This window comes from Hyperolius riggenbachi, chromosome 8 (assembly GCF_040937935.1).
Source record: "Hyperolius riggenbachi isolate aHypRig1 chromosome 8, aHypRig1.pri, whole genome shotgun sequence".
Taxonomy (NCBI): Eukaryota; Metazoa; Chordata; class Amphibia; order Anura; family Hyperoliidae; genus Hyperolius; species Hyperolius riggenbachi.
The window spans coordinates 237,386,373-237,412,238 of NC_090653.1; the positions used below are offsets into that span (position 1 = coordinate 237,386,373).

The window sequence follows — 25,866 nt, forward strand, 5'->3', positions numbered from 1 at the left end:
TACCTCCAATGAGGTTTGACTAGAGAACTCCATGATTTGTTGCTTTCTCACTGACCTCCCCCAATGTTGGCCCCTTCCAGATGCCTAACCTTATTGTTAATTCTGATCTCCACACTCAACTGAAACCATTAATCTTGGAAAGTGGATCCGAGATGAACTTATACTCATTGCATAATTGTGTTCCTTTCCTATTGTTTATAGGGCATTCCTCAAGCCAAATACTTTTTTGTTTTTGTTTTAATACTCTAATTCCCTATAAACTAAACAAGTCACGCCCACAGGTTTTCAGAGAGCCAAGGCACTTTGACAGTAGCAAGGGCTCATGGGAGCTCAGTCTGGGCAGGAGGAGGGGGAGGTATTACTAGCCAGAGATTTCAGATGCAGAGAGGAGGAAGGGCATTAGGTTTTTTTCCTCAAGATGCAGATAAGCCTGCCTCTGTGTAATGTTTACAAACAACATGGCTGCTGTCACTGTATCACAGGAAGAAATGATCATACTCTATTAAAGCTGTTTGCAGCTAGATTTGCTGTGTAAACTATCTAAACTTTAGATAAGATATATAGACAAGTTACTTGTTATAGTTAGTTTTTCATCTCGGATCCGCTTTAACCAATGCTTGCGATCCATCTGTTGTGGCTTTATCCCGACCCTGCCTCTAGACCCAGCCCCTACTTCTAGACCCAGCCCCTCTAGTCACTGCTTCAAGCCCTCGTACTTGCCTCTAGTGCCTGCCTTGTGCCCTGGCACTTGCCTCTAGTCCCGGCCCCTGCCTCCAGTTAAGGCCTCTAGTCCTCTCACCTGCCTCTAGTCCCGGAACCTTACTTATTCTGCCATCTCCATGTTGTATTAGCAGTGGCAATTAGAAGCACTTCTTCCTTAACAGAGGTGATAAATCATAAAAAAAAATAGGAGTTATGTAACTCACCGCGCTTTAGATCCCAAATACCGCCAGCACCAGGTGATCGGGCAAAAGGAGAAGAACCAGGGGGAAGTGAGGGGAAAACAAAGGAAAAATCAGCTGCGGGGGCAGTGGAGGTAAAAGGGAAATACGACACGCACCCACAACGAGAAGCCTTTGAGGATAAATTGCAGAAAATGTTCTCGGACTTCGCAGAATCTCTTAAGGCTTCCATGGCTGAATCCGTCATGATATCTGTGAGGGAAGCGGTTTCACAGGAGCTGAGACCACTCAGGGAGGCTGTAGCAGACCTGACAGAGAGGATAGAGTCGGTAGAAAAAGACACTAAGAAGCTGGGAGAAACTGATAAAGCGCAATCAGAAGCATTAATAAAACATAATAACCAACTTAAAGAAATGGCAACAAAAATGGATGATTTGGAAAACAGAACCAGAAGGAATAACATTAAAATTCGAGGTATACCATCTTCTACCCCAACAGGCGATTTGGAAGTATGGGCGCAGGAAATTTTTAAACTGATCACACAGGCCGAAAGTAATGTGGAGATTGAAAGAATACATAAGATAGGGAAAGGGAAAAAGACGTCAGAAGGCCAAGTCACAGACGTTCTGTGTAGACTGCTCTCATTTAAAGAAAAGGAGATGATTATGATGAAAGCAAGAAGCTACAGGAATTTGAAGTATAAAGGATATAGCATTGAGCTGTACCATGACCTATCATATAGAACGATACAAAGACGTAGGCTATTAAAACCATTAACAGACAGAATAAAAGAAAAAGGATGGAAATACAAATGGGGCTTTCCCCTGGCAATCACCATCATAACAGACACGGAATCAATTACTGTGAAAGATGGAGAGGATTTGAAGCCAGTTCTTCAGAAATTAAACTGTCCCGCAATAGAAATAGAAGGATGGGCAGGGGATGAAGTGACACTTCCAAAGACCCAACTTGAAGCGGACTCTTGGGCGGTGCAAGTTAAAAAATAAGTATATTTAAGTAATTCAGGAATAGGGCATAAATAGATATAATGATTAATTAAGGAGGGGACTCCTCTCCTTTCCCCCTCCGGACTTTTTCTTCTTTTTTTTTTTGTTATTTCCCTCTAAGAAAATATGAAATGGGGAAATAAAGTGTCGTCGGACACAATATGGCTCTCTAGAAAGATATTTGGGAGCAAGTTTCGAAATCTGAAACTAAGGAATGACTGGGAATGTTTAATTGGTTGGACGGTGCGGAGTGAGATGAATGAAAGAGAATTGGGAACGACAGAGGAAATGAATAGCCGAGAATTTAATCTGAGATTTCCGAGTTTAGCGATCCACTCTCGTCAGTTTTCTCCCCCGCCCCCTCCCCAAACACATCCCCCCCCCCCCCCCCCCCCCCCCCCAGTGTCTCTCCTTTCCTCGTCCAAATAGATTTTTAAAGTTTATAATAAAATGAATATTTTAAGAATAGAAACTTTGAATATAAAAGGAGCCAACTCAGGCCAAAAAAGAAATAGAATTATTGATGAGTTAAAAAGAAATAAAATTGATATTGCATTCCTCCAAGAGACGCACTTCAAAAAAGGGAAAATTCCCTATTTGGACAGTAAGAATTTTGGAGAATGGTTTGTTGGGTCTAGTCTCCAGAAAAAAACCTGCGGGGTAGCAATCATCATAAATAAAAAAACTACATTTTGAATTAGAAGATAAATTTTGTGATGAAATGGCTAGAGTTTTGATCCTTAGGGGGAAAATTAATGGGGAAAGGACCACCCTGATTAATATATACGCCCCGAACAAGGGCCTCCTCACTTTTTTTAAGAAGTTGTCTGAAAATATAGAGACGTGGGCTAAGGGAAGGATAATCTTGGGGGGCGATTTTAATATGACTATGGACCCATCAATAGACAACTCAAGGAAAAAAACCTCAATTTCTAAACATTTAAGGGGAAAAATAAATAATATATTTAGGGCCAAAAAATTTATCGATATATGGCGGATTTTAAATTTAGGAATAAAGGACTATACGTTTTACTCTATCCCCCACGATACATATTCAAGAATAGATCATTTCCTGATACAACAACCCTACGTAAAAGATGTGATGGAGGCCAAAATAGGGAATTTTTCCCTATCAGACCATGCCCCAGTAATCTTAACATTAAAATGGGGACCAGTAAGACAGCAGGCAAGACTCTGGAGACTAGACTCAGATATATTAAAGGATAAAGCAATTGCACAAAGGATTAGATCAGCTATTGTGGATTTTCTGGACAATAACCAACACCCGACCATATCGGGAAAATTGTTGTGGGAATCGATGAAGTGCGTCATACGAGGAGAAATTATAAAGCAAGAAATAATCAAGAGGAAAGGTGAGACAGAAGCTATCAATAAACTCATTGATCAGTTACAGATACTAGAAGATAAACATAAAGCAGAACAAACCGCTCTGTTGAAAGATAGGATTGCTCAGACTAAAGGGGAGTTAAATGAGGTACTAAATATGAAATGCAAAAAAAATTTTGAAAAAGTATGTCGGACTAAGACTCTCTACCTAAATAAATCAGGGAAAATAATGGCTGAGAGGATTAAAAAGGAAAAGGCCAAAAAATTCATTGAAAAAATCAAAAATATAGATGGTACCCTGGTGCATGACACAGAGGAAATAAGTGAAGCCTTCTACACATACTATAACAACCTGTATAATTTGAAGGAGGAAAAAGGATCAACAAATCCCGCCTCCTTTTTAGATAAGGTTAAACTGCCCACACTGTCTAATTTAGACCAAGAGGAACTGGGAGAACCAATAAAATAGAGGAATTTTTAGATGTAGTTCAAAAACTGGTAAATAAAAAAAGTCCTGGGCCTGACGGTTACACAAGTGAATTCTTTAAAAATTTTGCTCCAGATCTAGCAGCACCCTTTTGCAAACTGGTTAACGAAAGCTTAGAAGGCAAGACATTCTCTGACCTCTCTAATAAAGCTATTATCACTTTAATCCCCAAGGAACAGAAATCATCTACAGAAGTCACCAATTACCGCCCAATATCTTTAATAAATATAGATGTTAAGATATATGCTAAAATATTGTCAAATAGATTGGATAAGAAATTAGATCTGCTATTGGGGAAACAGCAAAGTGGTTTTAGAAAAGGGAGGCATATAAAGGATAATATCTATACGGTAGTGAATTTTATACATCAATGTAAGAAAAATCGAGAAGAGGCTGCCCTGCTCGCACTAGACGCAGAAAAAGCATTCGATAGGGTATCCAGAAAATACTTATACGCTACTTTGGAAAAATTTGGGTTATGTGAGAACTATATCAGTAGGATTAAAAATCTATATATAAACCAAACCGCATGTATAAATATAAATGGCTTTCATTCAAAGGAGTTAAGATTGACAAATGGAGTCAGGCAGGGCTGTCCTCTTTCCCCTAGTTTATTTAATTTGGTACTGGAAACATTTATTCAGACTATACAGAAAGAAGAAAAGATTAGTGGTCTAAGAACGGGTGAAGAAGAATTAAAGATATGTGCCTACGCAGACGATGTAATTCTGACACTTAAAAACCCCGATATATCTATAGAAAAAACCTTCAAAGTAGCAAAAATCTTCGGGGAGCATTCAAATTATAAAATAAACATAGAAAAAACCTCGGCACTTAATATAAACTGCAGTAGCGAGACCAAAAAGAAAATTAGGGAAAAATTTAAATTACAATGGCACAATGACAGTATTAAGTACTTGGGGATACATATATGTAGTGAAAACCGGAATCTCTTTGATAGAAACTTGGGTAAAGAACTGGAAATCTGCACTAATTCCCTAAAACAGTGGGATCTACATAGCTTTAACACCTTAGGCAGAATAGATATAATAAAAATGAATTTACTACCTAAGATACTGTTTAAACTACAAAATATCCCAATAGAAATTCCCCAAAACTGGTTTTCGGCGTTACACAGGCTTTTCTCAAAGTACATTTGGAGAAATAAAGCAGTAAGAATATCATATAAAAAAACAACAATGGATAAAAAAAAGGGGGACTAGCAGCGCCGGACATGTATAAATATTATCAAGCTATATTATTGGGTAGATTGTTGGAGTGGAGGCAAGGAAGAGAAGATAAGATATGGATTATGATGGAATACGAGAGTGTGAATATGAAAGATGTATTGTCATGGGATAAAATAAAAATCAGGCAAGCAGCAAAAACAACAGACCACCCATTTATTATCCCCGCGCTGAAAGCGATGTTGGACTATATTAAAATTAACATTGCAGAGCTCCCACCTCTAATGCTAATCGAGAACAACTCAGAATTTGCACCAGCGAGAGAATTAGGATGGTTAAAAAAGAATAAATTAGAGGAAGATACGAGAATAGTTAATTTAGTTCAGGGAATAAGGCCTGCCACTGAGTTCGGAAGGTTACAAATACAAAGTTTCCTTGAAAGACAAAAATTAAAGGGGGGAGAGATACGAGACCAATTGAATAAATTAGAAAGATTTTTTAAAGATAAAACAGTCCCACAGAAGATGCTGTCTCGGCTATATGACCATCTGGGAGTAAAGGAGGTTGAACGAAATACTAGCTGGTTTCGGGAGAAATGGGAAATGGAGTGGGGAGAAAAATTAGATGATTCAGTGGGAGAAGATTACTTCATATATTTGGCTACCTAAGAATACTAGCATTCAGTTATTACAATTTAAAATAGTGTCTCAATGGTATTTAACGCCTGAGAAACTCTTTCAAAGGAAATTAAAAGAAAATAATCTATGTTGGAAATGCGATGCAGGGACGGGGAATCTATCTCATATGCTATGGCACTGCCCAACAATACGTTCCTTTTGGTCAGAAATACAGACATTTATAAGAAAATATGTTCTCCCAGATGGTGATATGAATGAGAGAGTAGCAATTTTTGGATTGACTCAAAAAGGGGAAAACAAGACGGTGGAAACGTTATTTCATATCCTCTCACTGGCAGCCAAAACTATTATAATAAAGAACTGGAAATCCACTGACAAACTCTCAAAAAAAGAATGGATGAATTTATCATCTTATTTGCTACAGATAGAAGCAGGGGAGGAAGGAGAATTGGAAGGCGAGCCACAGAAAAATTTTCAGATGGCTAGAAAGTTGTGGGAGGAGGCAAGGAGGGGAGAGGAGCAGAGAGGATGAGGAAAGAGAGAGAGGAAGAAGGAAGATTAGGGAATAGCAATGAGGGGAGGAATGGAGGGATGTAGAGTCTGGGAGCGGAAGAAGAGTGGATATTCAGAGGAGATAATGGTCCGGAAATAGTCAGAATTGATAGATTGGATATATGTTGGAATGGGTGGAGAAAGGAGGGGAGAAAATGGGCAGAGAGGATGAGAACGGATGTAGTTTATGGAAGGGGAGTGTGAGTGCCCTGAAGTCTGATTGGAACTTGGTATATAGAATTTTAAAACTTAAAATGTGAGGGATGGTCTTGGTGAGAGGGGTAGCTAAGCCATGGGCCTCTTTATGTCCCTCACTCCTTTCTGATCCCTCATTATGGTTTGACTTTTTGTGTTTAAATTATAAAGATACATACATAAATTTATATATAGATGTACATATTTGTGAAGCAATAAATTGTCAAACGATGATGCAAAATAAAACCCAACATAAGAGGGCTCCGGTGAAGCGCAGCTAATCTAGTTGGGTATAGTACAATTTTGTACGCGGAGTTTGAAAAAAAAAAAAAAAAAAAAACACTTCTTCCTTCACAATCTGAGACATTTGGCCCCAGTTTATATGTATAGAGGTGTTTTTACAGCATTCTCTCAGCCGTGCCTATCAGACATTCTTGTATCTCTCTCTCTATACAGGAAGCGGCAGCAGAGCCTCTGTACATGCTGTACTCTGCCATAAAGTACCAGGTGGATAAGGGCCCAGTGGACGCTGTGACTGGAAAGGCAAAGCGCACTCTGAATGATGGACGTTTGCTGCGGGAGGACATTGAGTATCAGCCAATGACTCTCACTGTTATAGTGAAGAATGGGACAGAAGTACAGCGCGTTCCAGTCAGAGTGCTGGACACTGACACCATCACTCAGGTGAAAGGGAAGATTCTCAATCACGTGTACAAAGGCACACCGTTCTCACAGCGGCCTCCGTCACACACGCTTGATCTAGGTGAGATTTGCTAAAATGGGATTCATTTTAGTTGTGCTTTCAATTTTTTTTGGGTAAAAGGGAACCTTAATGTGACACTGAAGCGAAAAAACAAAGTATGATATAATGAATTGTATGTGTAGTATGGATAATTAATAGAACATTAGTAGCAAAAAAAGTCTCATAGTTTTGGTTATATAGCTTTTTTGTTTTTATGACATTGCATCATTCTTTAATATTTTCAGTTTACACACTTCAGTCAGCATTTTTAACTGCGAAACAGAGCAGAGCTAATGACCCTTTGAACTTCCCTGCAGTAAAATCTTATCTGAAGTTGCCTGTCACTGTTTCTTTGATGTATAAGTGCTTTAGAAAATAGCGCTGCTCTCTGACTAAATTAGTCAGAGAGCTTAAAAAATCTCTTACATAGATAACTGAAGTCTCTTAACTCTTCGTGTACTGGAAAACAACATGAGAATCATAGCTGTGCTGCTAATGTTCTTTTTCTTAGCTGTATTACACATATAATTCATTATATTATAAGTTTATTTTCACTTCAGATTCTCTTTAAGCAAGAGGTATATGGAGGCTGCCATAATTTCTTTTAAACAATACCAATTGCCTGGCTGTCTTGCTGATCTCTTTGACTGCAGTAGTATATGAATCACACATGCTTGTTCAGGGTCTATGGCTAAAAGTATTAGAGGCAGAGGATAAGCAGGGCTGCCAGGCAACCAGTATAGTTTAAAAGGAAATAAATATGGCAACCTCCATATTTCTCTCACTTCAGGTGTCCTTTAATGTAGACATACATGATGAAAGGAGTTATTCTTATTAGTACAATAATTGATTTAACATATGCATCACTATATAAATCATTTTGTAACTGAATACTATTAAATGATCATTAAAGAAAGCCCAAGCTCAACCAAGGAAAAAAAAGTAGGCTACCTGATCCACGGGGCTGAGCGGATCAGGTAGGCGCAAAAAAACGCTGCTTCCCGCCACTCCCGTGGGCCGCAATGGCCCACTTTCACTTTCTTGGCCACTGGGTCACGACGCCGCACTGAGAGACTGTGTGTCTCTCATAGTGTGCAGGGAGGCGGGGGAGTGGCAGGGGGCGCGGCCAGGGAGAGCTGCCCAATGGCAGCTCAGGAAACCCTGCAGGAATGCCCCTGGTGTGCATTTTGAACAGGTAATTCCTCTCCCCTGTGTTTGCCTCCGAGTTAGCGACAGATCCTTGTCGCTAAACTCGGGGCTATAGCGCAGCATGGAGGGTACAGAGAGCAGCGGTGTGGGGGACACAGAGCAATGTTATAAAGCAGACAATATGCCTCTGTGTCCCATCTGCCCCTTGAAGAGTCACCTCGGGTTCTCTGTAAATATTATCTTACTATTTCAAGTCTTCTTGGAAACCTGGGTATCCATATACAGCTCAAAAGTATCCTCTTTTTTTTTCCCCCCACACTTGTTACGTATGTGCAAAGATTGATGTGACTTTTATTGCATCCTATCGCACATCTGCTATTAGGCTAGGAATGCTGCAGTGACACAGGGATGGGGAGGTATCTGTAGGGATGCTGGCTCTGCATACACAACAGTTGGGAGAAAGCACTCCCATTTCCAGTGAAGCACATGAAAAGGTTAAGAGGGAGATTAGAAAACTTTAACATAATCACATATATGACCGTGTGGTGCAACTTGGAATTGTGTTTTAGTTCTTGAAATCTATGGAAATCATGCTACAATCTGTTGGTAATCTGTCTGCACTGTGTTGACATTCAATAGAATCAGAAAGGGATCTATCTGGTGTATAGGTACCTCCAAGTGGAATGAAACTCAGCATTCCCTCTGGATCCTAACGAGGCTTCCCCCGTCCTCCGGTGTCCCTCCGTTAGCCTGCCCGGGTCCCCCCAACGTGCGGAGATGTAAATATTTACCTCTCCGGGATCCAGCGCAGGCGTACTAGCGGCTTTTTTGTTCGGGTAAGGTGGAAATAGCCGAACCTGATCAATCCGCTCTACTGCCCAGATGCGAGTCCTTTTGCACCTGCGCAGTAGAGCGGATACGATCGAGTTCGGCAATTTATGCCTTACCCGAAGGAAGAGCTGCTGCTGGGCCAGTGCTGGATCCCGGACAGGTAAATATATTATCCCTTGTCAGTCTTGTCGGAGGAGGATTACGTGAGGTTTTGGGGGAGCCAGCGCTGTATTTCCTGCAGCTACAGGGTTGGGGGAAGCCAAATTGGGACACTGAGGCTTCCCCCTCCTGAGGTAAGTACCCCCGGGGAGTTTTTTTTTTATACAGAGTCTTTTTAAGAGGAACTGTACTAACATTATGGTGAGATGGAGAAATGTTCTTATTTTCTATTTCTCTTCTACCTCCATAGAATGGCGAGCAGGGCAGGCTGGACATCTGACTCTGTCTGATGAGGACCTGACGTCGCAGGATCAGGATCAATGGAAGAGACTGAACACTTTACACCACTACAAGGTGAGAAATGCCTCTTGAGTGAAGGATTGTGGCAGAAAGAGTCATATATCCCTCTTATACCTATGTTCCCTCTTATACAGGTTCCTGATCTGGCAACTGTGGCCCTGATACCCCGATTACATAATAACCAGTGCGAGACGCCAAACAACAGCTTCCTGAGTGGAGAGAGTGAGTGTGAGCTCTGTGTGTATCACACTGATTTCCATACTGTGAAAAATGTCATTCTTACCAGAACCTCCCAGCTACAGGGCCGGGCCGAGGCAGAGGCTGAAGAGGCTCCAGCCTCAGGGCGCAGTGTAGGAGGGGGCGCACAATTCATTCAGCTGTCATTCCCAATTGTGTTTGAAGCACAAATAAATAAGAAAAGGGCATACATAGCAGTGACTGCAAGCCAGATAACTAGAGATTAAGGTGTTGGGGGCCCTGGGGCGCCTCTTAGTCTAATAGCAATTAGTGTGTGACGGCTGGGGTGGGAGGGATGGAGGGGCGCACTTTGCTGTCTTAGCCTTGGGTGCTGAAGGACCTTGTCCCGGCTCTGCCCAGCTAAGATGGTGAATCTGATTTGCAAAGAGGAGCAAAAAATAATATTGTCGTTGAGTAACTGCCAGAACAAACACATGACAAAGCATGAAAGCTGGACCCATAAAGCACCACTTATGGGTATAGCAGGTTGCAGCATATCTCAGCAGGTTACATAGCCAAAGAGGGGCTCAACGTTTCAGGCTCCATGCCCTTCCTCAGATGACGTAACTGACAGAACAGCCATTCGGGCTCCTCCTCTTAGCAAGGCCATACACTGTGATATTTGTTAAACAATGAATTGTACAATTCGGAATGCACCTTGAATCAAACAAAAATGTATTCAAGAAAAAAATGATGGCCTCAGACAATTATTTTCCTACAAACTATAAATTAGAAGTTGCATGAAAAAGAGGCCATACACATAACTTTGTACTTCATTAGTGGATAAAACGACAGCATTGAAAGCCACATGATCAACATGAAATCAAGTAGAGGGAGGAGCTAAAAGGATGGCTGCTTCCCAATTGATTTTTGATGATGAATCATATGCCAGCGTAGGCCACCGTTGTGTGGTGACCTTTAATGAAGTGAAGATTTTCCGTTTCAGCTTTATGCGGCCGCTTCTTATACTTTTAAAATATCCCTAAAATAAAAAGAATTAGATACTTCTATGTAGCGCATACATGTCAAACTCTGGCCGCGGGCCAAATCGGGCCCTCGGAGACCTCAAATTTGGCCCTCTAGGGGTTTCCCTACTTTGCATTATGTTTGGCCCACTCTAGACCACCAGGGAAGCTATATTGGAGGTGAAGCCCTAGAACACTAGGGAAGCCATATGTGAAATAACAACACTATGGAAAAGGGGAGGGGCCTCTAGACACCAGGGAACTGTATAGGGGAGGGAGGACCACTAGACACCAGGGAACTGTATAGGAGCTGAAAAGGGGCCATAAGACCCCTGGGAACTTTATAGGGGAGGAAGGTGGCCAGTAGACATTGAGGTTGGCCTGCGGCTAGGTCCCAGTGTACAATTTTGGCCCATGTTGTATTTGAGTTTGACACCTCTGATGTAGATGGAAGGCTCTGGATCCCATAGAGCCTTCCTGGTCCCCTCTCTCCGTCTCCTCGACCCATCGCTGCACCCCCCTCCCCCATTCAAAATGTGTGCATTCAGAACTCTTCGGAAGCTCTTGCGTCTGAGTTCTCCAGAAGATGGGTGCATCCGTACTGCTCAAGCGTCCCAGCACAGATCTGCTCGTATTCTGAAGTACTTGGGGACACAATATACGTGTAAAAGCTGCCTGAGGAGGGCCTGCAGGCAATAATTTCACTGGGGAGACGGCGTGGATCAAGTGAGAGGAGCGGGAAGGGTCTATGGGATCCAGAGCCTTCCCTCTTCTTAGGTGATTATCTGCTCTGATACAAAGTCATGCAGGCACCACAGCAAAGTGGTCTGCTTCACAGAGAGCAGGCGGCTCCTAAGTAGTTGAAACTACATTTACTAGAAACCAACTGTCATTACTGCATATGTATAATGTATCGGTGTCCAGGAGGTGAGGCTTCAGAGTACAGAGCAGGCATATTACCCTGGCAGCCGGCACAGGAATTGCTAGTGACACTCCCACTGCCTTCTTTAGGGGCTGAGGGTCATCACTGGCTGCTGCCTTGATGTGGGTGGTGTCTGGTGTGAGAAGCACCACTGAGAGGAGAGAGCAGGAAGATCAAACAGGCAGTTCCATGATCTCCGCTAACATCGGTGAATTTTCTTATACCTCTTCATTACTTCATAGACTATTGAGGAATTTCTTTACTTGTGCCCTGCTTTGCTTGTCTTATGAGCAGTGCTATGTGTTACAGAGACACCGATGCTGGAGGATGGGGAGGATGGCGGGATTAGAATGTGGCACTTGGTGAAGTCCTTGGAGGAACCAGAGACATGTAAGGTGCAGAGGCGCAGCAGTTTGCGGGAGAGAGAGCGTGCGAAAGCCATTCCAGAGATCTACCTGACACGCCTGCTGTCTATGAAGGTAAGATGGGTAAACAGCTGTGGGCGACATTTATTATTTTCCATGCAGAACAAGAAACTGTAGAACAGCAATGATTGATTTTATGAGAAACTGTATACAGGCAAAAAATAAACTGAGGTGATTCATTGTTCCTGTAGACACCAGAAAAATTGTTTGACTCGAGTATAAAACTAGGGCAGAAACCCAGGCCTCTACTTTTAACATCCCCTTATCTCTTCCCTTGTGGTGACCCCTCCCTCCTTCATACAGCATACCTGGTGTCCACTGCCCCCCTCCTCCATACAACATACCTGGTGCCTAGTGGTCCCCCTCCCTTTGGTCATTGAGTGACTGTGTCAAAGTTACAAAAAGTGGGTGAAGCCAATAACAGCTAAAATTATAAATGGAAAAATATAAACGGCCATTCTTATGCTGTTAATGGCAGGAATCTCAAATCGAAAGGGGCACAAAGCACCTTTTAAAAACACAATTTGCACTTACCTTGGGCTTCCACCAGCACACTGTAAGCCGCAAGGTCCCCTGACATCGTCCTAACTCCTCTCCTGGTCCAGCTGGCGTCTCTATTAATTGGTGACTTCTGCCTGAAGTCTCCAGTAAGAGTCATCACGCCAGCCGCTACGCGTCATCACGCGCATACATGGTTCTCTTACTCTGAACTGCACAGGACTCTCACACCGCGCCGGCGCGGTGGGGACGCATACTGGCAACTTCATGCTGAAGTCACCAATTAACGGAGCCACATGCGGGATTGGGAGAGGAGCCAAGAGGACGCCAGGGGACCTCTTGGCCTACAGTGGGCTGAAGGAAGCCCCAGGTAAGTGCAAATTGTGTTCTTAAAAAGTGCTCAGTGTCCCTTTAACTGCTTCCATTCTCACATTATTGATGCCAAGGACCCCAAAGCTCACAATCTTGGTCATTGACTGTGTGTCGGGGTTAGAAAAAGTGGCCGGACCCAACAACAACCGAATACATACCTGGGTCTTCAGGTAGCTAAAATATATAAAGTGATCTTCCCCAAAAGGGAAGTTCGTACGAGTGTACTGTTGGGGTGATCGGCATTACTTTCTGACAGGATGCTACACCTCTGATTTCCCCCCCCCCCCTCTTCCCCCACCCCCGGATGACATCCGCTATCTTCTCCAAAAGAGCCCACGGTGTGCAGCATTTCAAAGTTCCTGGTGAAGGCGACCGCCACAATGCATGCTGGAAGATGTACTCACATCCCCTCCTGCCCCACCCCCTCAACAGTTCATTTTATTTATATATCTTAATTTCTAGCTGCTTAGTGGCCTTTAAAGAGGATCTGTAACGTGAAAACGTCCCCTGGGGGGTACTCACCTCGGGTGGGGGAAGCCTCAGGATCCTAATGAGGCTTCCCACGCCGTCCTCCATCCCTCGGGGGTCTCGCTGCAGCCCTCCGTACAGCCGTGACGTCATTATTTACCTTCCCGGCTCCAGGGCAGGCGCTCTGACGGCTGTCGGCTCCGAAGTAGGCGGAAATACCCGATCGCCGTCGGGTCCGCTCTACTGCGCAGGCGCAAGTCTCCGGCGCCTGCGCAGTAGAGTGGACCCGACTGAGATCGGGTATTTCCGTCTACTTCGGAGCCGACAGCAGCCACAGCGCCCCCGCTGGAGCCAGCAAAGGTAAATATTGAAGTCACAGTCGGGTCTGTCGGCGGCTGTTCGGAGGGCTGCAGCGAGACCCCCGTGGGACAGAGGACGGCGTGGGAAGCCTCATTAGGATCCCGAGGCTTCCCCCACCCGAGGTGAGTACCCCCCAGGGGCGTTTTTTAATGTTACAGAGTCTCTTTAAGATTAATTGGAAGTTAAGCCAAAACTTTGTTTCTTTACAGGGGACTCTTCAGAAATTTGTGGATGACACATTCCAGGCCATGCTGGGCATAAACCGCCCCGTGCCCATCGCCATCAAGTACTTTTTTGACTTCTTAGATGAAATGGCTGAGAAACACGGGATAGAGGATCCCGAGACTGTCCATATCTGGAAAACACATAGGTGAGGCCTCTTATCACTTCCAGCAATGTGCATCATTCCAGAGCTTTGCTGTAACAACCATTCATGACATTACTTTGTGCTGCAGCCTAATGCAGAGGTTCTGGGTCCTCATACTGAAGCATCCGCAGATGGTCTTTGATATTGAGGTGTCTGAAAATGTTGACTCCATTCTTGCGGTTATCGCTCAGACCTTCATAGACTCCTGCACCATCTCTGAGCACAAAGTGGGCAGAGTGAGTATAAAAGGATTCTGGGTAAAAGAGGGAGGGGCTAACACTAATCTCATATGTTCCATAATTGTTGTTTCTTTTATAGGATTCACCAGTCAATAAGCTTCTTTATGCTCGTGAAATTCCTCGGTACAAACAAATGGTTGAGAAGTAAGTTCTGTATTAACTATTGCTGTCCAAAATTAAGCACTGTAGTCCTATTGTTTAGCAGGTAGTTGGGTGGCCTCAAGTTATTAAGTGTCACTGAATAGATCATTCAATAGAATAACATTTGTAATGAAGACCTATAAAGTTTTTTTTTTTCCCCTTCAAAAGTAAAAAAAATTCTGCAAAACGTTTCAACAAACTTCAGACTTCAGTCAGCATTCTAACTAATGTTTGCAAATAAGTTGGGGAGAGAGAGGCAGATTGATGTACAGAGATGAGGAGGTGCACAACAACATGTAAATACCAAAATGAGAGGAGAGTAGACTAGGTTGTTTACGTCCCAAATCATTCAACCACTATGTGAAAGTGAGTGCCCGAGGAGGTAGACGTGGATCCACGAAACACTTTGTTTTTAATAAAAAATGTTTTCACATAGTGCTTGAATCATCTGGTAAGGTAGCTTAGTTAGCTCAGTTTAAAGCTCAATTTAAACCTAAAACAGTCATTTCCGTTTTGAATGATGGTTTATTAACCAGTGCTGTGCAGACACACTGGTCAGCTCTCTGCTGAGCAGCATGTTCTGTTCAATGTTTTGGGGGGCTTTGGCTCAATGGAAGGTATAGGGAAATCGCAAAGCGCTTGAAAAAGTGCTTTGTATAGTGATTTCCCAAGCACTTTTATGAATAATTACATTGTATTTATTAGTTTCCGACTGACTTCAGGAAGTTAAAAAAATAATCGCTGAGGAAAAGCGCTTATAAAAGCGCTTTTCTAAGCGAAAAGTGCTTTTAAAAAAATCACTTGATGTGCTCAATAAATCACTCAGCGCTTGCAATTTATAATGCGAACATAGCCTAAATGAGCTGTACACATGCTAGATTTCTGGCACACATGGGCCAGAATGATTGTCTAGTGCAGCGCTGGGCAAACTACATCCTGTGGGCCATATCCTGCCCACGTGCGCTGCAAACCCGGCCTGCCGGCAGGTGGCCGTACCCTTCATCTTCCTCCCTCCCTGCCTGCAGAGTTGCGAGCAGAAGGAACCCAAGGGTTAACACTCACCTGCTTGCCGCTTCCTGCGTCAGGTCTCCATGACCACAAGGCATCACATGAGACGCCGCCGGGCACATCCTGACGGCATGTCATGTGTCACATGATGCCCTGTGAGCATGGAGACCTAAAGCTGGAGGTGGCGAGTAGGTGAGTGTTATCCCTCGGTTTCCTTCCACTCGCAACTCTGCAGGGAGGGAGAGAATTTTAGGAATGTGGGCCGCAGCATGCAGCCTGGGCCGCACAGAGTTTGCCCAGCCCTGGTCTAGCGTGTGAGCTTTAGGCACGTATGTAGTTTTACCAATTTAATGATATTAGTCACCTTAAGAAACAATAGGCTCTGGTCAGGAGTAGATACTTACCTTTGTTAGCACAGCAGTAGCTCTAGATAATCCTTCTGGTACTGCTTTTAAAGCTTTACTGAACCCTAAGTTGGACTAAACAAATTCCAATAGAAACTGGTTTGAGTCCCAAAAAAAGATGCAAAGAACTGGCACTGCAGATCTCAGTGAAAAAGTATCATCATTGTTTAGATTGCTTATAAGGAGGATATATTGGGTATATATGCTGTAGAGTTGCGTGCTCAGGCCTTGAAGACAGAATAGTTCAATATGGTATGTGTAGAGACTAGGTCGGCACATGCAAAGAAATCAGCATAAAAGTAGCTTTATTTATCCGGCTAATGCAAAAAGCAGAAAGCAGTCAGCAAAAGGCAGTCAGCAATAAGTACAGTTGTACATGTAGTCCTACCCGATATTAGATGGCTGTGGGGTGAGGTGGGAGCGATGTATGTGTAGTCTCTACACATACCATATAGAAACTGGTTTGATAAGGGGCTACAAACTATTTAAACTTTAAAATACATGTGTATTAGCTGTACATTTGTCTCAGGGTAATATGCACTATAAATATTTTTTTTATTTTGGACTAGCCCATCTCATCATGGGGGATTTTCTGTATTGTTTTTATTCCTATCAAAAAGCTATTCATTTTCGCAATTGTGTTCCATTAACTAAATTGCGTTGAGCATTTCTTATGTTCTGGTTGAGTCAAACAAACTTTTCAGGGCAAACTTTCAAATTATTTTTCAAAGCAGTTTATAAGCAAAGGTAAAAGAGTTTTTAAAAGGACAACTGTAACCCCCCACCCCCAAAAAAGTTAGCTACTCCCCTACATGGTGGGATCCTTTAGAGCATTTCCGTTCCTCTGCGACCCCTCGTTCTACCGCCAGGCCCCTGTTTCTGGCCTCTGACTTTCATGTTGAACAGGCCTTTGGATCTCCTCGGAAGGCCAAGCAAAACTCTGGTATTTCCGAAGACAAACTGTTCTGTGCTGCACGCGCTCGCAGTATGGAGCCGCTCATCTTTGGAAGTACTCGGAGACTTGGAGAGCCATCTGGCAGGAGGTGTAAACGAGGGCCTGGCGGTGGATAGAGGGGATGCAGAGACAAACAGGAAGGCTTTAAAAGATCCAGAGCCTTCCCTCCTCTTAGGTGAGTATCTAACTTTTTGTTTTAGGAGGTTACAGTTGTGCCTTAAGAATGGATTGTAAATGGTGATATGCTTGGAGGGAGGCCTTTATCTAATGCATTGTGGAATTGCTCTTTGGGTTGATTGGTTGACCTGTGTGTTGTAGGTACTACGCCGACATCCGACAGACTACGGCTGCCAGTTACCAGGAGATGAACTCTTCTCTCACAGAGCTGTCAGGAGTGAGTACAGCATCCTCCGTTCTCTTAAAGTGGAAGTGAACATGCCGTATTTTTCTGAATATAAGACGCACCTAGGTTTAGAGGACAACAACCAGGGGGAAAATATATATATATATATATATATATATATATATATATATATATATATATATATATATATATATATATATATATATATAATTATACTAAACCTGGAGCATCCATGGCGAAGGGGCATCTTGTAGATTATGCACCCTTTGTACCTCATGCCCCCTTGTGTCTCCCTGTGTCCTCCTCTGTCCTCCTCTATGCCCTTTTGTGTCTCCCTTGTGTTTGTCCCCCTGTGTCCTCCTCTGCATGGGCACAGTACAGGGAGTCCCCCACATCGTGTTGGGTTAGAGGTTTGCATTGGCAGGCGTTCACAAGTCAGGAAATCCCTGCATTTGGACTATAAGACGCAGTGACTCCTCCCCCCCCCACATACACACACACACACACACACACACACACACACACACACACACACACACACACACACACACACACACACACACACACACACACACACACTTTTGGGGAGAAAAGGTGAGTCTTATAGTCCAAAAAATACAGTAACTTAGGAGTTGCAAGGTGACAATACGCTATTGAGGTTCACTTACATGGGGCTTCCTCCAGCCCCTAGAAGTGTGTGTGTTCCTCGACACAGGTCCATGCTGACCCCACTTTCAGCCCAGTAGTGGATCGTCAACCCATCAGGTTGGCAGCTTCTGCGTATATCTCTCATGATTGTGCTCCCACCGCTGGGAGCATTCTGCACAGGTGCAGTGCTATTGTGCCCGTACAGAACTCTCCCGGGCAGCAGGGTCTGGATCGCGAAAGGCGCATGGGCAGAACCCGCCGACCCGATGTGTCGACAATTCACTACATGGCCGGGAGAATGGATCAGCATGGACCTGTGTTAAGGAACTCACACACTTTGAGGGGCTGGAGGAAGCCCCAGGTGAGTATATTTGAATAGCTTATTGTCACCTCGCAACATACTTTTTATTGCAATATTACTTTATACAGTATATTACTTAGTCAGTGTTTTGTCCATTGTAAATCCTTTCTTCATCCTAATTTGCATCCTGTATCACAGGCGGTGACATCTGTACTGCTGGCAGGTGCATCACGCAGAATGTTTGTTTACTGTGCGTTTCAAAGTCAGTAGAAATAACACCTGGTCTCCCAGAGTGCATTGGGAGAAGAATTCTGCATAATGAACAGCCTAGGCTGTGACATCACTGGGAAGGCGGGATTACATATCGATTTACAGCAGTATATAAATGTAGGAAGTGTTTCTGATGCTGAAACCAGGATAATTAACATAAGTGTTTATATCAATAATTTACTACATTTCTACTACGTCACTACAGTCCTTCTTTAACCACTTTCGTGCCAGCAGACTCTACCCCCTTAAAGGACTTACGAGATGAAAATGCTTAAAGTTAAATACCTTTTTAAATTCTGGATGTATGGCCCCAATATGGCCCCTTGCTGTACATCACATTAACCCTCAAACCCTCTGTTCCGCACACCCATTGTCATCCCACCATACCCTGCCACTTAGAAAGGTTTACAGGTCACCCTGCAAGCTTGTGAACCAGAACTCCTAGGAGTGTGTAAAGAGCTCACAAAATCCTAGGAGTTCTGGTTCACTATTGAGCTTGCTGGGTAATCTGTAACTCCGGGTGTTTCAAGTCATACCCCATAGTGCTGTATTAATCCATGCCATTCACTGATGAGGCCCAACCAGTCTGAAACAGTCTTTATGCATGTTGGATTAGTTTGGCACTGTAATATTAACAAGATGACAGATCATTGCATTCCAGCAGTTCCAGCTCACTCCAACCTGAATAATCTCAAATATCATCTGTTTTAAAGAGAGTCTGAAGCCCAAAAAAAAATCTCTTTTTACTGGCCATTTATCTTCAGCAATTATATCATAGCTGAAACGCATTCCCGTGGCAGATTGAAGTCTTTATACCACCGAAATCCCTGGGGCAAAATTCAGGGATCGCTTCCTGGTAGAGGCAGAGCTTTGCGCTGTAGCTCTGTCTCCAGTACCGTCAATCTTGCCTCTCTCCGCCCCTCTCAGTGAAAGAATACTTAGAGGGGCAGGAAGAGGCGGAGATTGATTCGAGCAGAGGCAGAGCTACTGCACAAAGCACTGCCGCTACCCGGAATCGATCCCCGAATTCTGCCCCGGGGATTTCGGCGGTATAAAGACATCATTCTGCCGTGGGAATGCGGCGTTTCAGATATGATCTTATTGCTGAAGATAAATGGCCAGTAAAAAGAGGTATTTATTTTGGCTTCAGACTCTCTTTAAGAAGTCTGCTTTTTAGAAAGGGAGAGATTAGTGGCAGCATCTTAAAGGGAACCTTAACTGGCGAGGAAAAATAAACTCACTTACCTGGGGGCTTTCCCAAGCCTCCTGCAGCCGTCCGGTGCCCACGCCGGTCCTTCGGTGCCCTCCGGTCTCCCTCCGCCGCTAAGTTTCGTTTTCGGACGACTGCCAGTCGTCCTCGGGCCACTTCCGCATTCCTCGTCGTAAACTGCAGTAAAGCGCGTCCGCATGACGCATTTGGCGTCATGCACATGACACGTTTGCCGTCATGCGGACGCGCTTTACTGCAGTTTACGACGATGAATGCGGAAGAGGCCCGAGGACGACTGGCAGTCGTCCGAAAACGAAACTTAGCGGCGGAGGGAGACCGGAGGGCACTGAAGGACCGGCGCGGGCACCGGACGGCTGCAGGAGGCTTGGGAAAGCCCCCAGGTAAGTGATTTTTTTTTTCCCCGCCGGTTAAGGTTCCCTTTAAGTGTAGCAGTGTAACCTCAGTGTAACAGCCAGGCTGCCCACCAGGTGGCGATGAAGAGAGGTGATCAGTGACTGGAGGGAAAAACTGCTGCAGAAATATTGCAGGGATCCTCTGACTGGTGACTCTGCTGTTGCTGATACCTCTAGTGTGACATCTATGCTGTGACTTCATATCATGTAAATATAAGAGGGGATGGGGGTGCTGTTCCATGTTAGGCAGGGGAACAGGAGGGAGAGACTGCATCCCATAGATCAGCATTAATATTCACAAGTTATAGACAGGACACTGGTAAATGGATAAATACAGTATAGATGTGTACATCAAAGTCTTCATTATCCAGAACTCTCAACTAACCGGCATGCCTGAGGGGATAACTGGGACTGTAGTTTGGGGGGGGGCGGTTGCAGGCAATTGCTTCTAGCTTTCCTGTAGCTCCTAGTGGCTTTCTGGTGCCTGTGCACGGCTCCCGGCATGTCAGGTGACTCGATGCAGGTCAGGTGACACGCTGAGAGCTGTACACGGAGGACGTCGGAAAGCTGCTAGGAGCTACGGGAAGGCTAGAAGACATCACTGGAGGCTTGGTGAGTATTTGATCCTGTACAGTGGGGGAGGAAGTATGTACTTTTTCGGCCGGTTGCTCAAGCAATCAGGCAATCCCCGCCGGTGTCGGATACTAGGGACTTAGTTGTACAGTTGCTTCCAGCACCTGTAGAATCTCACGGTTTTCTTAGGGCTTTTTAACATTAGAGCTCATTTGCTGCGATTTTAACACAAAGTCAATACTTTGCGGTAACTAAGGTAAAATGAAAGTCCATAGACTTTCATTTTACCTTTCACGCCCGACGCTGCGTTTTGGTGTGTTGCGGTTTGAGGCACCTGGGAGCCGGCGGTTTCCTGTAAGGTGAATTATAACTACCACTGCTAATCAACGTTGCACTGTAACATCCCGACGACACTCCGCAGGCCGTTCAACGTGTGCAGATCATCGGCTCCTGCGCGCGTTTCCTGATGTGAAAGAAGCCTTAGATACCAGTACATGTGAGCTGTTTATGTTTCAAAGATTTTCCAGTTCTAGAAAGGAAAATACATCCAGGCTATACCAATACACTCATCCGAGAAATGACTGTTTTAACTGGCTGTACCAAGACTTGGGCATTGGCTGGCAGCAGTATTTACCTCAGGAATTACAAAAATTGGGAATATCATTCCACTTCTTCAATACAGACATTCATTTTCATAAAAAAACTGTCATATACAGTATATAGAGGAGCCACAAGGTAAAAATCCATTAAAAACAGTCAAAAATAGTGTGATATACTGTAACTGGTTGTAGGCGACAGCGCTAGCTGTCTCGTCATCAGGCCCACAAGTACATCAAAATATACAATACTTGACCAGATAACATTTAATAGTTTAATAAAATAGGTGGAAACTCCTTCATAGCCCAAAAATTGTGTAACTGAATCGGGTCAATCAGGACATGTTGGACCCACATAAATGTGTTAGCAACGTCCTGAAAAGCTGTGTAAGAATGGGCAATATTTGTCGTAATGAACAATCGTATTCTGTTGTCTGGGGAGGTGAGGGGGACTTGTAGCAGCACGCACACAAGTCCCATTCGGCCTGTGGCTTCGCAGCAGTACAAGTCCCGTAGCCAAATCGGAAACTGCCGCGGTACCTAGTAGAAATATACCCTAAAACATTAAATAGGGCTTTATAGTACCCCTGAAATGAGAGGGGTATATTTCCTATTAAACAATGCCAGTTGCCTGGCAGTCCTGCTGATCTCTTTGCTTACAATAGTGTCTGAATCACACACCTGAAATAAGCATGCAGCTAATCCAGTCAGAAACATCCGATCGGCGTGCTGTTCAGGGTCTGTAGCTAGTCCTTTAACTTATATATTGTAACAGCAGCAACTTAGGTTGCTAAAAGCAGGGTGATGTCATCCCCATGAGGCCAATCAGAGCCTGGGAATGTCAGTAAGCATGAACTTGTATTTTGGAGGGGATAAAATGTTTTGCTTATTGATGATATAAATTCTTCATTCTTCCAGATCCATTCATCAGAGCTGAGTTCCCTGGTCGCCTTGCAAGAGCTCTACAATTATATCAACAAGTACTATGATCAGGTGAGCGTATATGTCAGTCTGTAGTACTGAAACGGGAGTTTTAAGATATTTTCATTGTGGAAACTGGGCTTTATGCTGCATGATCAGTGCTGTATAAGCTTGCACAGATTTTGCATTAAAAATATTTTTTGCGTATACAAAATGTGTAATAACCTTTTGATTCATTGATGAAATGAGAGTCCCATGCTGCTTACTGCTATTCACGCTGCAGTTTATTCAAACACGGAAACACGGCCGGCAGCTCATATCCACGCGGTGCAGAAAAGCATTTGGCTTAGTTTGCCATCAATTCTTCATCCTATTTTGAACCACTAGGGGGATACGGAACTGTGAACACTGCCAACACTAGAAGCTACATGCATTGTCTTGGAAAATTTGATTGACTGTGGCGCTTGTGCAATCAATGGCAAACAGTGTTAAACACATTCAGAAGAACGATTCCATACATCTCAGTGCATGACGTGTTATATCCACGGCCGAGGCAGAGGCTGGAGAGGCTCCAGCCTCAGGGCGCAGTGTAGGAGGGAGTGCACAATTCATTCAGCTGTCATTCCCAATTGTGTTTGAAGCAGAAAGAAATAAGAAAAAGGGATACATGACAGTGACTGCAAGCCAGATAACTAGAGATTAAGGTGTTGGGGGCCCTGGGGCACCTATTAGTCTAATAGCAATCAGTGTGTGACGGCTGGGGTGGGAGGGATGGAGGGGCGCATTTTGGTGTCTCAGCCTTAGGTGCTGAAGGACCTTGTCCCGCCTCTGGTTATATCTCAGCAGTAAACATTGTGCACAGATGCCGACTGCTGTTTGTCCAAACCGACCCTAATATGCTTATTTGTGGGTGGACTGAAGAGGCTCTCTGTATCTTTGCTTACTGAGGTAAATGATGGTATCTCCAGCTTCACTCTATTCACAAAGGAAACGTGGAAGCACAATCAGATGAGATTTTTAGTAAGGCCCCATACACACTTGTAAACAATTGCGATCGCCATTTTGCATGACTTTTTTTGGCAATTGCATTTTCATTCTATTGAATGATCGGCGATAATCGCAAATGTGCCGCAATCGCTGCAGTGAGAGTAATTACTTGTGCAGCACGTGGTCCAAAGTGATCGGGACTTGATATAGCAGAGCGATGCGTCTGTTGCTGTCAAAGCAACTTCTAGTGGGAGGGGTAAGGAAAACAAAGGAATCAGCTGCCAATGCTACCAACTATACAAACTTAAAAACAAGGAACATCAAGAGCCCCAATGGTGTAATATGTACTGGTAAATGGTTACTAGATAGAGAATATATTAATACTCACAAACCAGGGTTACCATTAGGCAACCACTGTAAAGGCAGGTGGGGAGATTTTCCTGACCCCACTCAGGAATAAGAAGTCGCTCTCTGTAGATGAGAAAAAGGGGGTTCAACCCTCCACCCAGGGTGGACTCAATATTATGCAGGAGAACAGAGGCGCCAAGAGGATAAAAGGAAGCTAAATGAGCTTCAAAACCAAATTCTTGGTAAATAGAGGAGGTAGTGATGGACTTACCTCCTCCAAGTAGACACACAACGACTGTAGTAAAGACAGTCAATATATTTTATTTATGAACTTCAAATATGCAACGCGTTTCGCAGGTTTGATCCCGCTTCATCAGGCAATAACAACGGAGCAATAGCATATGTGGTCTGTCCAGAGGTGCCTGGCTCTTCTACTGACCACATATGCTATTGCTCTGTTGTTATTGCCTGATGAAGCGGCATCAAGCCTGCGAAACATTTACATGATTCCCTTTGAATTCCCCTAAGGCAAAGTTTCTTGTAGAATAAGAATTGATCATCTCTAATGTTTTGTCATATAGCATGTGTGCATGCCTTTATAAATCGCCTGTCTTTCCTCCTCCTCAGATCAGCACAGCCTTAGAGGAAGATCCCAATGGGCAGAAGATGCAGCTGGCCTACCGTCTCCAGCAGATCTCAGCTTTGGTGGAGAACAAAGTAACTGACCTATAATAACCCTGCTAAAGACTATGGGGTGCATATCTGGGGCAATGGCTCCTCCCCTCAATGCTTTTAGGGTCTTTAGTAAATGCATCCACTTTTTCGGAAGATGTGCAGTTTGGAAATCATGGACTGAACCCATAAAGGAATTCTCGGCTTCTGAACTAGTAACAGCCCTTTCAACATAAGCATCGATTCTTTAAAGTACTGGACCAAGTTCCTCTGCCTTACCCAGAATCCTTTGCTCTATTTTTATGGTCATCCCAGCAGTGCACTGCCTACCTCAGTGGAACTGTACAAGTGCCTTAGTCTATCACACATCCTGGTTCTTCCTGTGGTCCGGTGCTGCCAAGTATGACCTTCTATAATCTGTAGAAGGGTGCATTGTTCAGTTGCCACATGTTGCCCTCGAGCACCGAAGATCTTCATACTCAATTTATATATGTGCTTTTAAGTCCTGTGTGCTTGTGTGTGAGCGTTGTGAGGTAACTGGGTCTGGTGGAGATTTAATGGCTGTAAATATTGAATAAAAAGCACTGTTAGCTCTTAGTGGGTTATATCCACTATGTCTTCTACCCAGTTTTGGAAACACCAAAAAGTTTCCAAAATGGCTACTGGGCTTGTACAAGAAGATGTCAGAAAAAAAACAATTACCCACAGTAGCCCAATCAGGGGTGTAATTATAGGGGAGCAGCCCCTGCGGCCGCCGGAAGGCCCAGAGCTGTTGGGGGTACCCAACTACTAACCCCCCCCCCCCCCCCCCCCCCCCGTATAGTACAGGGGCCTGTCCTCCAGATCAGCTGTTTTTGTGGTCGTAGTTTTTATGGTTGTGAAGATCATGATGGACTCACTTTTGTTTTGTGAGGGTCACCAAGGGAAGGCAGTGGAAGGGCTGTGACCATTATGGCGCCCCAGCAATTTTTTTTGCTGGAGTGAGCCATGATTTGTAACTACTACACCCCTGAGTCCAATGCTTCCCTTAGGAATCTGGTGGCTCGGGCCCAGTGTTTATCAGGCACTTGCATTGAGCACGTGGTGGAGTTCCTGGCAGTTGCCAGCACTGTTCTCGGTGAGCTGCTCACACTGTCTGTCTGTGTGTATGTCCGTGTGTGTGCGCGTCTCTGTCCAGTGTGTGTCTTGTATAGCTTTTTTTCTAACTTATGCAAATGCTGTAAATAGGTATAACTATATTTATTGTTCTTTTTATGCAGATGGTTTTGCAAATAAAACAATTTTTTAGAGAGAATGTGTTTTCTGTATTATTCATATATGAGGATGAAATAGAGTTAGAAATTAGATGTATCCTTCTTAATTACTTTATTTACTCTATACTACAGGCATGGAGGCCAGGGTTTAATTCTGTGAAAGTAATTGCACCACTGAGGAAGCCCCCACTACAGAGGGTGAAACACATAGGATTTTAGGTTTAAGAATTCAAAATTATATATTGCGACACTTTTTAAGAAATATTATTAGGTCCCTTTTAGCCCCTTAAAGTCTCCCAGTGGTTCTGAGGTCACCATGAGCTTTTCCTGGGTATTATTTAGTACTGGTCCAAGCCCCATCCCATAGAGCCATATCAATCCAGGGCATGCACTGATGAGCAGCAGACAGCTCTGTAATATTGATAAGCTATAGGCTCACTATACACTGGTGGT

General features: G+C 43.9%; 1 protein-coding gene across 4 annotated transcripts in view; it reads left to right on the forward strand.

Annotated features, from left to right (window-relative positions):
• PLXNB3 (plexin B3) overlaps positions 1-25,454 on the forward strand; it is a 177,495-nt gene extending 152,041 nt beyond the window's left edge. For all 4 annotated transcript variants that reach the window (XM_068248383.1, XM_068248382.1, XM_068248385.1 and 1 more), the window contains exons 26-35: positions 6,772-7,078; positions 9,447-9,550; positions 9,631-9,718; positions 11,930-12,099; positions 13,953-14,113; positions 14,199-14,346; positions 14,429-14,493; positions 17,176-17,251; positions 22,151-22,225; positions 24,116-25,454. In XM_068248383.1, coding sequence (XP_068104484.1) covers positions 6,772-7,078; positions 9,447-9,550; positions 9,631-9,718; positions 11,930-12,099; positions 13,953-14,113; positions 14,199-14,346; positions 14,429-14,493; positions 17,176-17,251; positions 22,151-22,225; positions 24,116-24,220 — 1,299 coding nt within the window. In that variant the 3' untranslated portion in view covers positions 24,221-25,454. The remainder of the gene's footprint in view (positions 1-6,771; positions 7,079-9,446; positions 9,551-9,630; positions 9,719-11,929; positions 12,100-13,952; positions 14,114-14,198; positions 14,347-14,428; positions 14,494-17,175; positions 17,252-22,150; positions 22,226-24,115) is intronic.
• The last annotated feature ends 412 nt before the right edge of the window (positions 25,455-25,866 follow it).